Below are 14,720 nucleotides of genomic sequence, written 5' to 3'. Positions count from 1 at the left end.
CTAGTGTCATGCATATGACACTAGTTTAAGTTACTATCTTCATATTGCAAAGTAACATAGTACTAGTGTCATAGATGGCTTCATTTATTAGCTTGTAGGCTCATCTTTTATTGGGAAGCGCCATGTTACAGTAACATATTATGTTACTCTAAACACCTCTCTCCTCATTAACTACATGCCACATAAGCAATTTTTTCTTGAAATGCGCTATGTTATTATCTATGTTACTCCCACTATGGCTAGCCCTAAGGATAATGTTGTCCTCGAAGCCGAACATACACGGTCAAGGTCCACGGTCAAGGGGGTCAGGGCGGACGCGACCTCTCACTGCGTCTGCCATTGAAGCGGCGCGCCGGCTGAGGGCGCCGCCCACTGCACTCCTAGCTGTACCCGCCTCCTCGCCACATTCAAACACCTACATTTAAACCTGCGTGGAATGCGAGAAACCCACTCCGTCCACACACGTCCGTTCAGGTGCGGGACGCCGGCAAAGCTCCTCCTTCCACCATTTTCTCCACTCTTTCGATGGCATCCGACGAGCAAGAAGAGTAGTTCTCCGGCATAAAAGCCATCTGGGTGGCCTGCTGAGCCCGGCAGTTACGAGCGAGGCAACTCGCTGCTCCACCTACCTCACCTAGCCCGTTGGAGCCAGTTCCTGCACTAAGAAAGCACGTGGTTCCGCAGCTGGACGCTCCAATACAGCTCGAGGACGAGTGCCAACTTGCTCCACGCCGGCTTGTCGAGGAGCACGGCGGCACGGGCATCATTGCTGCCCTCGACGCCGCCGCATCGTATAGCGCCTCTAGTGCCTGCGACTGCGCCATCCTCCGTCGACACACGTGTAGCCGCGCCATGCAGGCAGAGAAAGAAGCCGTCGCGGATGTCGACTAGGTGACGCGGCTACATGGCTACGCGGATGTCGACGAGGTGACGGTCAGCACGTCCCGCCCGCCACTATCATCGAGGAGAAGTAGAACATGGGAGGCCGCCATCGATTGTATCCTATGAAGGCCACCATCGAGGCGACGCCGGCGACCATTTAGATTAGGTATATCTTTGTCGAAAAAATTAGATTAGGTATATTAGTTCTACCTTTAGCTCCAGACTAGCACAACTTATTTAAGGTAAATGTAATGAAATCCATCATGATTATGTGAAATCCGGCCGTGTTTGCATGAATTTGTGTCCACGTTTGCGCTCTCGGGCGAGCGCTATCCGTCGCTGGAGTGGGACGATGGACTCCGTCTCTAACAACCCCACAAAGTGCGTCACCACCTTTGTGATGACCAGGACGCGGCAAAAGACACTACACCACAACACTAATGCAATGGCATATAATCTGCCGGGAGAAAGCCACTAAGAGGGCAGACAAACTGCCAGGAGAGCCGTTCTCCCGGCAGATAGAACTGCCACAAGAACGGCTGCCGGGGATAACTTCTCCCGGCAGATAATTTTTTCCCGGCAGTTTCTCTGCCACGACCCATGTATTTCCCGGCAGTTTGTTTTCTCCCAGCAGACTGGTTTTAGCATAGGAACTACAGTTACCGGCAGTTAAACTGCCGGCACAAATATGGTCACCCGGCAGTTTATATGCCATAACATTATGTTTCACTAGCAAACGTTCTGAGCAACATATACATAATTTAGTATTACCACTGCGTGATTAAGCAATCAAGATAGATCATACAACTTATAGATAAACTTCAATCAACATTACATATAGGCCTCATCCAAAATCTTAAACTTCATTCGATAAACATAATAGACAAAATATGTATTTTCCTTTGATACATTCATGAGACAACAATATACAAGGACGTGCAACAAAAAGGAAAAGAACATATGTTTCTGGATGTGCAACACAATCAAAATGAGAGTAAAACTTGTGACTTATGTGCCAAAACAAAAAACAAAATGAGCGTAAAACGTGCCAATATCTCCAGGTTAAACAAATAAGGCTTATTACAATTTCACTCCACCAACTTAGTCGTAGGTCTCCCAAATCTTCAGGGCAGCCTGTAGATCAACTTGTGTATCTTTGAGGCACCTGCAACAGATCAAAAATTCAAAATGGAGCTCTTATTTCAGATTTTAAATCTGACACATTAACAATTTGGACATGTTGGATTTTAAATAAAACTTCCATATGTGCAGCACTTCATCATCACAGCAAGCAAGAGGCAATATTACATAATTTGATCAAACAAGAATTATTTGCACTGCGCATACAAAAATATTCCATGGGCAAATATGACAAAACAGGAACATGTACAATTCACTGTCCCTTACTAGAACTATGTACTTGTAATAGTCAGTGGCTTCTCAGCTAGGCAGTTCGCATATCTATCCAAAGACAAGCACAAAATGTTGAATGTGTGGCGTGTTGTGCAAAAGCAACAAATTCCACTACTAACATGAATCACATAACGCAGCAAAAAGGGACATATTTTGGGTTCTATTAATGGGGAGTAACTGTTCAGTTCCTGGTTCCATGCTTTTGTTAAGGAGCAAGCAGAACAAAGTAAAAGAGAACAGGACATAAAGTATAAGATGAAGCATCATAAAGAGAGGAGCAAGGAAAAGAGAACAGAATAGAAGAAGAAAGATGGCGGCATCTTCAAGAAGAAAGGGATTTATTTTTTTGGTTTTTGTATGATGACTTGGTTTCTATAATCAAAATATATGTAAATCAACATTGCCCAAGCAAACACACTCGCCATCCGAACGACCATTCTGTTTGCATAAGCAGGAGAGGAGAGGAGATGTTAATGAAGCACACTGTATTTACTAAATATTTGGGCTGCTAACAAAACAGAAATGCCTTGGCAAACTGAAGGCTGCGAGCATTTGTGCCCTTTCATCTGTACCATTGTACTATGTAGCTAGTGGTTTGTAACATGATTTCTGTAATGACTCAAATCAGTAGTTATTTACTGGCCGGTGTTGAATGAGATACTGAGATGACATATACTGTTTGGCATTAAAGAATTATATAGTACTTCCGAAAGAAATATATATATTATTTTTTATTTGTAACATAAGTATATACTGTTGCATTTAGAAAGTGTCATCAATGTAAGTATTATGCACATATTTTGGTACAGTAGCCATGAAAGAAGTATCCGGCAGAAATAGGGTGCAAAATCTTAAAAATTAAAATGCATCTTATAAGCAGTTGATATACTGATAACTGATACTACACTAGTATACACCAGAAATTAATCTGAACAGAAATGGATCAATTAGTTCCTTCCAAAGTCAAACAACAAAGAAATAGTATCACGTAGCAATAGCCAAGAGAAACATATATATTACCTCCTCAGCTTGCTTGTGGTTGCATTGCTGCTTTTGCAAATGGACCAGTCCCCAGCTTGCCTTCTATTAAAGAAAAAAATAATAACAAAATGCATACCAGTCGTATCTGCTACAAGCAACAAGAAATACAATACCGACAAGGAATGCAATCTAGCACAGCAGAATAGTGAACTGAAAGGTGTCGTTTCAGGAAATGGAAAACTAATAGTAGAATATCATTTATCTATATTGTAGGAATAGCAAAGAAATGTCACCATCAGTTAAGAAGTAGAGGATGCTGTAGATCTGCTCGGGCAACGAATCAGAGGACGTAAATGACCCTATCAGCATTTAAAGCATCATAATTCTTATACCATATTGGCACCATTGTCATTTCACTATGAGAACAGAAAGGCACATGATACAAACTCTTAGCAAAAAATAAATAAATCAGCATCCATGCCCTACTATAATCACCAATCATCAATTAGCAGGCGATAAAAGGAGACAAACCTCGTGTAGCATCAAGAATATAATTACCTGTATCAATTAGTGCAGTACATATCCAAACACAAAGTTTGCCCAACTTGTATGACAGAGATGGAAGTGCATGTATGGCCTAGCTAGCTTACAAAATTCACATTCCTGTTATTAAAGGTATTACCGTACTAGCCATTTCTAATTTATTGACTATGCAAAATGAAATTTAGGGGCAAAACATGACACTTTGGCTTTCTTGTTCTAGCCTGAACTGAAAAGGCTGTGAGTAACAATAACGAGTTGGTCATAAAAGTATAGAGTAATCTGTATTCCACATAAATCCTCAGCTGCAGGTAAAATATTGGATTATGAAAAGCCTACACGTATGGTTATGGTCTACTTTCAGAACACGACCATATCAGCTGGTACTGTTGCTCCAATGAGTATTTTCTACCTAATCATTCAATTAAACCATCACTTCATTTGGAGTCTAATGTCTGAATCTCATTTCTTTAAACTCTATTTTGGAGTAGTTTCTATCTAACAAAGTAACAATTCAAGAAATTTTCAAAACTATAGCAGTTGTTCTGTGCACAAACCATACCTCACAAATCACAGAGATGAGACTAATCAAACTCACAAGACACGGAGAAATCTCATTGGTTGGGCTGCGGAGGTAGCCGAGACCTACTCAGGGGAAAGAACGCAGGACAGGCATCTGCTTGGGGGAGAGGACGACGAGGTAGCGCTGAGGCTCCTAGAGAAGGAGGCGCTGCTTGGGTAAGGAGCTTCTGGAACATCAACGTTGGTCGGGCAGGAGCTCCTGGAAGCGGCGGCGCTGCTCGAGGGAGGAGCTTTTGGAAGCGGCAGAGCTGGTGGGGGTGATTCCAGGGGAGAACACATGGAGGAGGCTTGGCTGCTTGGGGTTGCTGGTGTGTGGCGAATCGTGGTCAGGGCAGCGGAGGGTGCTCGGCGTCGTGGTCGGTGAGGGAGTTGGCGCTGGGGTGTGGTGGACGGTGGTCGGCGGCATGGTCTGGGATGGATCTGGCACAGGGATGTGGTGGAGGGCGCTCGGCAGCCGCGAAGGGTGGGCGGCGGTGGTGGCGGCGGCGGAGGAGGGTAGTCGAGGAGGCGGCTAGGTCTTGGAGGAGGTGGACGGGCCGGTCGATTTCGATCTGAGATGGAGTTTGGGGATTTTATCCTTTTGGACCGAAAATTTTGCTTCTCGCGCGCTCTTACGTGCCATCACTCGTATGGGCCAATATTCGTTCGGCCCGGCCCATGATAATCCCCGGCAGATACAGTGCCCTGTTTCATTTGTAACGGCACATACTCTATCCTAAGAAGTGAAGCATTGTTCCCGGCAGTGTAAGTGCCCTAGTTGCTGGACATCTGCCGGCAGTTTATCTGCCATTAAGTACTTTTACCGGCAGTAGAACAATTCCCGGCAGATGATTTGCCTTTGCTATAATATTTCTGCCGGCAGTTAATTGCCCCCAATCAAGGGTCGTGGTGTAGTGAGAATGGCATCCTTCATACCGCGTGCTCGTCTAGATGGCTCGGTAGCTCATGAAGCAGCACCAACAACATACCTTGTGCGTCTAGTACTCCATTGCAGTTGCAAGTGAGCACGACGCTGCTGCATGGCCATCCATCAATAGTGGTGTAACGCCCCGAGACCGATGTGTCAGGTGTCGTTCAGTTATTCGCTGGTGTTGCCTTGTCATTCCTTGCGTGTCATGCATTGCATATCATGTCATCATGCGCATTTCATTTGCATATGTGTTCGTCTCACGCATCCGAGCATTTTCCCCGTTGTCCGTTTTGCAATCCGGCGTTCCGTTCTTCTCCGGTGGTCATTTCTACCTTTCTTTCATGTGTGGGGATTAAATATTTCCGGATTGGACCGAGTCTTGCCAAGCGGCCTTGGTTTACTACCGGTAGACCGCCTGTCAAGTTTCGTACCATTTGGACTTCGTTTGATACTCCAACGGTTAACCGAGGGACCGAAAAGGCCTCGTGTGTGTTGCAGCCCAACACCCTTCCAATTTGGCCCAAAACCTACCTAACTCTGCTCCATCATCTCGGTCGTTCAATCACGACCGCGTGGCCGCAAACCGCACCTCATTTGGACTCTCCTAACTCCCTCTATGCCTATATATACAACCTCCCTCCGAAATTCGCGGTGCCTTCCACCCCTAACCCTAGATCCACTCCTCCCCGCGCCACCGGACGCGTCCGCGCTGCACCGGACTTGTCCACTGCCACCGCCACGTCGCTCCGACCAATGGGAGCGCGACACGTCACCCCGCCGTCGCTCCTCCTCCAATCAGACGCCGCCACCTCAGCCTGCGCGCCGCCCCACTTCGCCGCCGTCCCGCGGGGCCCAGATCTGGCCCGCGCGGGCCCATCTCCTCGCGCCGCCACCCGGGAGGCGCCGCCTTCATCCTCCTGTCCACCGGCGCCCGCCGCCCCGTTCTGCCACCGACCGGCCCCGCCACCGCCATCGTCGGCCGCCGTCGAGCACTCATGCCGCCGCGTCGTAGCAACCGTCTTCACGTCCCCGCCGCCATCCCGGACTCCTCCGGCCTTGATCCGAGCCCGAGGAGGACCGCCACCGCCGATGTTTCCAGATCCGGCGCCGCCGGCCGCGACTCCGGCCATCCCCGTCGCCGGATCAAGCCACCACCGCCGCCGCCTTGCCTCCTGCTCGAGCTCCTGCTCGAGGAGGACGACGCCCTTGCCTCTGGGCCTCCTCTCGCGGATGTGAGCCGCCGTGCTAGATCCGGCCCAATCGTCCTCCCCGCGGTCCAGCCTCGCTCGGCCTCCTCCCCAGCTTCCTTCGCCAGATCCGTCGGCCTCTCTCTGCATATGGGCCAAGGCCCAGGGTGAGCCGACCCCCAGCGCCCCCTCCTCTATTTTTTTTCTCTGTTGGGCTTGCCCAGTTTCAGCCCGATCATGTTTTTTTTCTCGTCCTGCGATTTTGTCTAATATTCCAGAGATTGCAGTTTTGCAGAATAGTCCCCCTAGTTCATGCATTTAATAACTCACTAACCGTGCATCGGATTAAAATAAGTTATATATGAAACTTGCTCAGAATTTTGTGTAGATTAATAATATCCAACTTTCATCTATGTTTGAAATATTTAAAATGTTGTTTGCATTAATTTGCTCCTATGCCATGCTAAAATGATTTAATTCATAGCTAATTAACCGTAACTCCGATTTTCATAAACTCTATATGTAAATGGGGTAGAAAAATGCCTAGTTTAACATGGTGACCTTTATTTGCATGTTAAACAATCCTAAAATAATGTTTAGGGCAGAACAGTACCAAATCTAATTTATGCACATGAGGAGTTTCCGGACTTGTTGTTTTGTTGTTCCGGCCTCATTTAAACTTGCCTAGATTAGATAGTTTCATCATGCTTCCCCTCTTGCCATGTTTAACAACATTTAATATCGTTGAGTACCTAACTGAGAGAGAACTAAATAATTGACGTGGTGTTTCGTCAATATGCAATTCGTTGCATATTGAGCTCCACTTAACTTGTAGTGTTCTTTGTGCACTTTGCCATGCCATGCTTCATTAAACCGGACATGCATCATAATTGTTTGTGCATCATGCCATGTCTATGCGTTGGTTGTTTACTATGTTGTTTGCTCTTTTCCGGTGTTGCTTCTCTGGGTTGGTTCCGTTAACGTCGTGTTGTGAGGACCCGTTCGTCTACGTATGTTTGTCTTCCTCATGGACTCGTTCTTCTTCTTTGCGGGATCTCAGGCAAGATAACCATACCCTCGAAATCACTTCTATCTTTGCTTGCTTAGTTGCTCGCTCTTTTGCTATGCCAATGCTACGATGCCTACCAATTGCTTGTCAGCCTCCCAAATTGCCATGTCAAACCTCTAACCCACCATGTCCTAGCAAACCGTTGATTGGCTATGTTACCGCTTTGCTCAGCCCCTCTTATAGCGTTGATAGTTGCAGGTGAAGATTGAAGTTTGTTCCTTGTTGGAACATGGAGATGTCATTCCTTGTTGGAACATTTATTTACTTGTTGGGATATCACTATATATCTTATTTTATTAATGCATCTATATACTTGGTAAAGGGTGGAAGGCTCGGCCTTATGCCTGGTGTTTTGTTCCACTCTTGCCGCCCTAGTTTCCGTCATATCGGTGTTATGTTCCTGGAGTTTGCATCCCTTACGCGGTTGGGCTATAATGGGAACCCCTTGACAGTTCGCCTTAAGTAAAGCTTTTCCAGCAATGCCCAACATTGGTTTTACCATTTGCCACCTAGCCTTTTTTTCCCTTGGGTTTCGTGGACTCAAGGGTCATCATTGTTTTACCCCCCGGGCCAGTGCTCCTCTGAGTGTTGGTCCAACTTGTCAACCGCCGGTGGCCACCAGGGGCAACTCTGGGCTGGCCTACCGGAAGTTTGGACGATCCGGCGTGCCCTGAGAAAGAGATATGTGCAGCTCCTATCGGGATTTGTCGGCACGTTCGGGCGGTGTTGCTGGTTTAGTTTTACCCTGTCGAAATGTCTTGTTGTACCGGGATACCGAGTCTGATCGGAACATCTCGGGTGGAGGTCTATTCCTTCGTTGACCGTGAGAGCTTGTCATGGGCTAAGTTGGGACACCCCTGCAGGGATTTGAACTTTCGAAAGTCGTACCCACGGTTATGGGTAGATGGGAATTTGTTAACGTCCGATTGTAGAAAACCTAAACTTGACCTTGATTAAAATGAATCAACCGCGTGTGTAACCGTGATTGTCTCTTTCCGGCGGAGTTCGGGAAGTGAACACGGTTGTTGGAGTTATGCTTGACGTAGGTAGTCCAGGATCACTTCTTGATCATACTTTTATCGACCGTGCTTTGCCTTCTCTTCTTGCTCTCATTTGCGTATGTTAGTCACCATATATGCTAGTCGCTTGCTGCAGCTCCACCTCATACCTTTTACCTTACCCATAAGCTTAAATAGTCTTGATCGCGAGGGTGCAAGATTGCTGAGTCCCCGTGGCTCACAGATACTTCCAAAACCAGCTTGCAGGTGCCGATGAGACCGTGCAGATGACGCAACCAAGCTCAGGAGGAGCTCGTTGAAGATCTTGTCCTTTGTGTCGTTTCGTTCTAGTTGATCAGTAGTGTAGCCCAGTTGGGGTCGATCGGGGACCTTTGTCGCATTTGGGGTTCTTCTTTTATTTTGGTTTCGTAGTCGGACCATGAGTGTATTGATTGATGTAATGTTTATTCATGTAATTGTGTGAAGTGGCGATTGTAAGCCAACTATGTATCTCTTTTCCTTATGTATTACATGGGTTGTGTGAAGATTACCTCACTTGCGACATATGCCTTCAATGCGATTATGCCTCTAAGTCGTGCCTCGACACGTGGGAGATATAGTCGCATCGAGGGTGTTACAAGTTGGTATCAACCTTTGCAAGGTTCTCTGGTTTCACTCATTGGTCAGAGAAGCAACTTAGTTATACCTCTTCTCTTTCTCTTCCGTTTTTCCCTCCGGTGCCATTCTAGATCTCGGGACGAGATCCTCTCGTAGTGGTGGAGTGTTGTAACGCCCCGAGACCGATGTGCCAGGTGTCGTTCAGTTATTCGCTGGTGTTGCCTTGTCATTCCTTGCGTGTCATGCATTGCATATCATGTCATCATGCGCATTTCATTTGCATACGTGTTCGTCTCACGCATCCGAGCATTTTCCCCGTTATCCGTTTTGCAATCCGGCGTTTCGTTCTTCTCCGGTGGTCATTTCTACCTTTCTTTCATGTGTGGGGATTAAACATTTTCGGATTGGACCAAGTCTTGCCAAGCGGCCTTGGTTTACTACCGGTAGACCGCCTGTAAAGTTTCGTACCATTTGGACTTCGTTTGATACTCCAACGGTTAACCGAGGGACCGAAAAGGCCTCGTGTGTGTTGCAGCCCAACACCCTTCCAATTTGGCCCAAAACCCACCTAACTCTGCTCCATCATCTCGGTCGTTCAATCACGATCGCGGGGCCGCAAACCGCACCTCGTTTGGACTCTCCTAGCTCCCTCTATGCCTATATATACAACCTCCCTCCGAAATTCACGGTGCCTTCCACCCCTAACCCTAGATCCACTCCTCCCCGCGCCACCGGACGCGTCCGCGCTGCACCGGACTTGTCCACTGCCACCACCATGTCGCTCCGACCAATGGGAGCGCGACACGTCACCCCGCCGTCGCTCCTCCTCCAATCAGACGCCGCCACCTTAGCCTGCGCGCCACCCCACTTCGCCGCCGGCCCGTGGGGCCCAGATCTGGCCCGCGCGGGCCCATCTCCTCGCGCCGCCGCCCAGGAGGCGCCGCCTTCGTCCTCCTGTCCACCGGCGCCCGCCGCCCCGTTCTGCCACCGACCGGCACCGCCACCGCCATCACCGGCCGCCGTCGAGCACTCATGCCGCCGCGCCGTAGCAACCGTCTTCGCGTCCCCGCCGCCGTCCCGGACTCCTCCGGCCTCGATCCGAGCCCAAGGAGGACCGCCACCGCCGTCTGTTTCCACATCCGGCGCCGCCCGTCGCGGCTCCGGCCATCCCCGTCGCCGGATCGAGCCACCACCGCCGCCGCCTTGCCTCCTGCTCGAGCTCCTGCTCGCGGAGGACGACGCCCTTGCCTCTGGGCCTTCTCTCGCGGATGTGGGCCGCCATGCCAGATCCGGCCCAATCGTCCTCCCCGCGGTCCAGCCTCGCTCGGCCTCCTCCCCAGCTTCCTTCGCCAGATCCGCCGGCCTCTCTCTGTAGATGGGCCAAGGCCCAGGGTGAGCTGACCCCCAGCACCCCCTCCTCTATTTTTTTCTCTGTTGGGCTTGCCCAGTTTCAGCCCGATCATGTTTTTTTTCTCGTCCTGCGATTTTGTCTAATATTCCAGAGATTGCAGTTTTGTAGAATAGTCCCCCTAGTTCATGCATTTAATAACTCACTAACCGTGCATCGGATTAAAATAAGTTATATATGAAACTTGCTCAGAATTTTGTGTAGATTAATAATATCCAACTTTCATATATGTTTGAAATATTTAAAATGTTGTTTGCATTAATTTGCTCCTATGCCATGCTAAAATGATTTAATTCATAGCTAATTAACCGTAACTCCGATTTTCATAAACTCTATATGTAAATGGGGTAGAAAAATGCCTAGTTTAACATGGTGACCTTTATTTGCATGTTAAACAACCCTAAAATAATGTTTAGGGCAGAACAGTACCAAATCTAATTTATGCACATGAGGAGTTTCCGGACTTGTTGTTTTGTTGTTCCGGCCTCATTTAAACTTGCCTAGATTAGATAGTTTCATCATGCTTCCCCTCTTGCCATGTTTAACAACATTTAATATTGTTGAGTACCTAACCGAGAGAGAACTAAATAATTGACGTGGTGTTTCGTCAATATGCAATTCGTTGCATATTGAGCTCCACTTAACTTGTAGTGTTGTTTGTGCACTTTGCCATGCCATGCTTCATTAAACCGGACATGCATCATAATTGTTTGGGCATCATGCCATGTCTATGCGTTGGTTGTTTACTATGTTGTTTGCTCTTTTCCGGTGTTGCTTCTCCGGGTTGGTTCCGTTAACGTCGTGTTGTGAGGACCCGTTCGTCTACGTCTGTTTGTCTTCCTCATGGACTCGTTCTTCTTCTTTGCGGGATCTCAGGCAAGATGATCATACCCTCGAAATCACTTCTATCTTTGCTTGCTTAGTTGCTCGCTCTTTTGCTATGCCAATGCTACGATGCCTACCAATTGCTTGTCAGCCTCCCAAATTGCCATGTCAAACCTCTAACCCACCATGTCCTAGCAAACGTTGATTGGCTATGTTACCGCTTTGCTCAGCCCCTCTTATAGCGTTGATAGTTGCAGGTGAAGATTGAAGTTTGTTCCTTGTTGGAACATGGAGATGTCGTTCCTTGTTGGAACATTTATTTACTTGTTGGGATATCACTATATATCTTATTTAATTAATGCATCTATATACTTGGTAAAGGGTGGAAGGCTCGGCCTTATGCCTGGTGTTTTGTTCCACTCTTGCCGCCCTAGTTTCCGTCATATCGGTGTTATGTTCTCGGAGTTTGCGTCCCTTACGCGGTTGGGCTATAATGGGAACCCCTTGACAGTTCGCCTTAAGTAAAGCTTTTCCAGCAATGCCCAACATTGGTTTTACCATTTGCCACCTAGCCTTTTTTTCCCTTGGGTTTCGCGGACTCAAGGGTCATCATTGTTTTATCCCCCGGGCCAGTGCTCCTCTGAGTGTTTGTCCAACTTGTCAGCCGCCGGTCGCCACCAAGGGCAACTCTGGGCTGGCCTACCGGAAGTTTGGACGATCCGGTGTGCCCTGAGAAAGAGATATGTGCAGCTCCTATCGGGATTTGTCAGCACATTCGGGCGGTGTTGCTGGTTTAGTTTTACCCTGTCGAAATGTCTTGTTGTACCGGGATACCGAGTCTGATCGGAACGTCTCGGGTGGAGGTCTATTCCTTCGTTGACCATGAGAGCTTGTCATGGGCTAAGTTGGGACACCCCTGCAGGGATTTGAACTTTCGAAAGCCGTACCCGCGGTTATGGGCAGATGGGAATTTGTTAACGTCCGGTTGTAGAAAACCTAAACTTGACCTTGATTAAAATGAATCAACCGCATGTGTAACCGTGATGGTCTCTTTCCGGCGGAGTCCGGGAAGTGAACACGGTTGTTGGAGTTATGCTTGACATAGGTAGTCCAGGATCACTTCTTGATCATACTTTTATCGACCGTGCTTTGCCTTCTCTTCTCGCTCTCATTTGCGTATGTTAGTCACCATATATGCTAGTCGCTTGCTGCAGCTCCACCTCATACCTTTTACCTTACCCATAAGCTTAAATAGTCTTGATCGCGAGGGTGCGAGATTGCTGAGTCCCCGTGGCTCACAGATACTTCCAAAACCAGCTTGCAGGTGCCGATGAGACCGTGCAGATGACGCAACCAAGCTCAGGAGGAGCTCGTTGAAGATCTTGTCCTTTGTGTCGTTTCGTTCTAGTTGATCAGTAGTGGAGCCCAGTTGGGGTCGATCGGGGACCTTTGTCGCATTTGGGGTTCTTCTTTTATTTTGGATCCGTAGTCGGACCATGAGTGTATTGATTGATGTAATGTTTATTCATGTAATTGTGTGAAGTGGCGATTGCAAGCCAACTATGTATCTCTTTTCCTTATGTATTACATGGGTTGTGTGAAGATTACCTCACTTGCAACATATGCCTTCAATGCGATTATGCCTCTAAGTCGTGCCTCGACACGTGGGAGATATAGTCGCATCGAGGGTGTTACAAGTTGGTATCAGAAAATGTTTTGAGTCATTTAGGAATTATATATCGGAGAGTTTAGGAATTCTTTTTACTTCCCAGTCTCCTCATCGCTCTGGTAAGGCATCCTGACGTAGAGTTTTGACCCTTCTCTTCTCAAATTTCACTAAAAAAAATTTAGGATCACACGGGTATCTTGGAATCGTTCTGATGGTTTTATGATGAGAACATTGTCTTGGTGCCTCCTGTCAGGGGTTTAGTGGAAGTGTCCCGGGGAGTTGAGCTCTGAGGTGTTGTCATCATAATTTTATCATTGCAGTTCTGGAATACCTGAGTTTAGTACGCCGACATCGAAAATCTCTTTTATGCAGTTCGTTGGTGAGATAACCTCGGTGCCACCCAGTACTGGGGCGGGAGTTCAGGAGTATCGCCATAACTTGTATAACGGATGCTTTTCGAAGGTTGAGGTAGATGATTTCCGAAGGTTTCTTGGTTATGTGTTGAAGGATGGATACAGCTGGATGTAGGAATTGCTAGTTTTGGGTGAGATATTATGCTTCCCCTGTATCCCCAACACCTGATTGCATAACCGGAAAATTTCGGGAGTTTCATAGGTGGGAATTCAAGTAGCTCTTAGAATTTCTTTCCGACAGATGTATGATATGACATTGGGGTTCGACGTCTAGTGGTCCGCCTATTCACGGTCGGTTTTACAATGGTCTCGTTGTGTCTTAAAGAGTCCTTGGCTATGCCGACTCGGAGACACTTCGTATGTCATGTGCACTGCCTTGCACATTATGGTGCTGTACGATCGAGCCCATGTAGGCCCCACCACGAAAACTTCGAATGAAATCTCTATCATATGTTTGTTCCGGCTTATTCTGCAAGCCAATCCTTTGTTTTGTTTTGAGTTGTGGTATTCGAGTTGCTTCGAAGTCAAGTGTTGATTCCATACCTTCTCTAAGCGGTGTTCTCATACTCCGATGTGAATACTAATCCTTCTCGATCATCGAGTTTGTCATTTCAATTTCTTTTCAACCGGCGTGTTTCTCTTCAAGTGGATCCGATCATTTCAACTCCCGCAAGATCAATTATCACTTCTTCTCAACGGTGTTCGTTTCATCTATTCCAAATTGTCTTTGTTTTTCCCACCCTCCCTCCCTTGCTTTTCTCCGAGCACTCATATATCTCAATCAAGTATCCAGTTATTGTTGGGAGACTTCTCCATTCTTTTCCTTCAATATTCGTATCCGGTGATTCTCATAAAGACACTAACGGAGCTTCTAGCTCATCATTCTTCGTTTCTTTTATCTTCTTCGGTGGTTTCAAGTCAAGTTTTGGTGATCTTATCCTTTCCTCATTTCAATGCCTTCTCATACTAGTGCACCTCATAATAATTCACTTCTCACTATTCATTTGTTCCGGCGTGCTCAAGCTTTCTCAAAAGGCTCGTCTTGTCATTCAAGATTCGTTCAACCTATTTCGAGGTTGTTATCTCATTCAAGTCATTTTATTCAACCGGTGCACCTCTCTTTCAAATTGTTCTACGGTGTTTCTTTTGAGTGGGCCCTAACCCACAGGTCTTTTCCCAGGATCTTACCTGACTCTTCTTATTTTCCTGGAGGTATTCTCAAATT

General features: G+C 47.2%; 1 protein-coding gene across 2 annotated transcripts; it reads right to left on the bottom strand.

Annotated features, from left to right (window-relative positions):
* Window positions 1-1,726: 1,726 nt before the first annotated feature.
* LOC123189730 (uncharacterized) lies at window positions 1,727-4,948 on the bottom strand. Of its 2 annotated transcripts, none has more exons than XR_006495974.1 (3): window positions 3,570-4,948; window positions 3,316-3,378; window positions 1,727-2,047 (listed from the first exon to the last, which is right to left on the bottom strand). XR_006495974.1 is itself a non-coding variant. In XM_044602206.1 (3 exons), the coding sequence occupies exons 1-3, from the start codon at window positions 4,675-4,677 to the stop codon at window positions 1,984-1,986; spliced, it is 339 nt and encodes a 112-aa protein (XP_044458141.1). In that variant the 5' UTR covers window positions 4,678-4,948; the 3' UTR covers window positions 1,727-1,983. The 2 variants fall into 2 exon arrangements, 1 of the variants encoding a protein (XP_044458141.1); XM_044602206.1 differs by having other exon boundaries at window positions 4,466-4,948.
* Between the last annotated feature and the right edge of the window lie 9,772 nt (window positions 4,949-14,720).

The sequence above is a fragment of the Triticum aestivum genome, chromosome 2A (assembly GCF_018294505.1).
Source record: "Triticum aestivum cultivar Chinese Spring chromosome 2A, IWGSC CS RefSeq v2.1, whole genome shotgun sequence".
Lineage (NCBI taxonomy): Eukaryota > Viridiplantae > Streptophyta > Magnoliopsida > Poales > Poaceae > Triticum > Triticum aestivum.
Note: the sequence above shows the minus strand (reverse complement) of the source record. Positions and strands in the feature narration are given on the sequence as shown.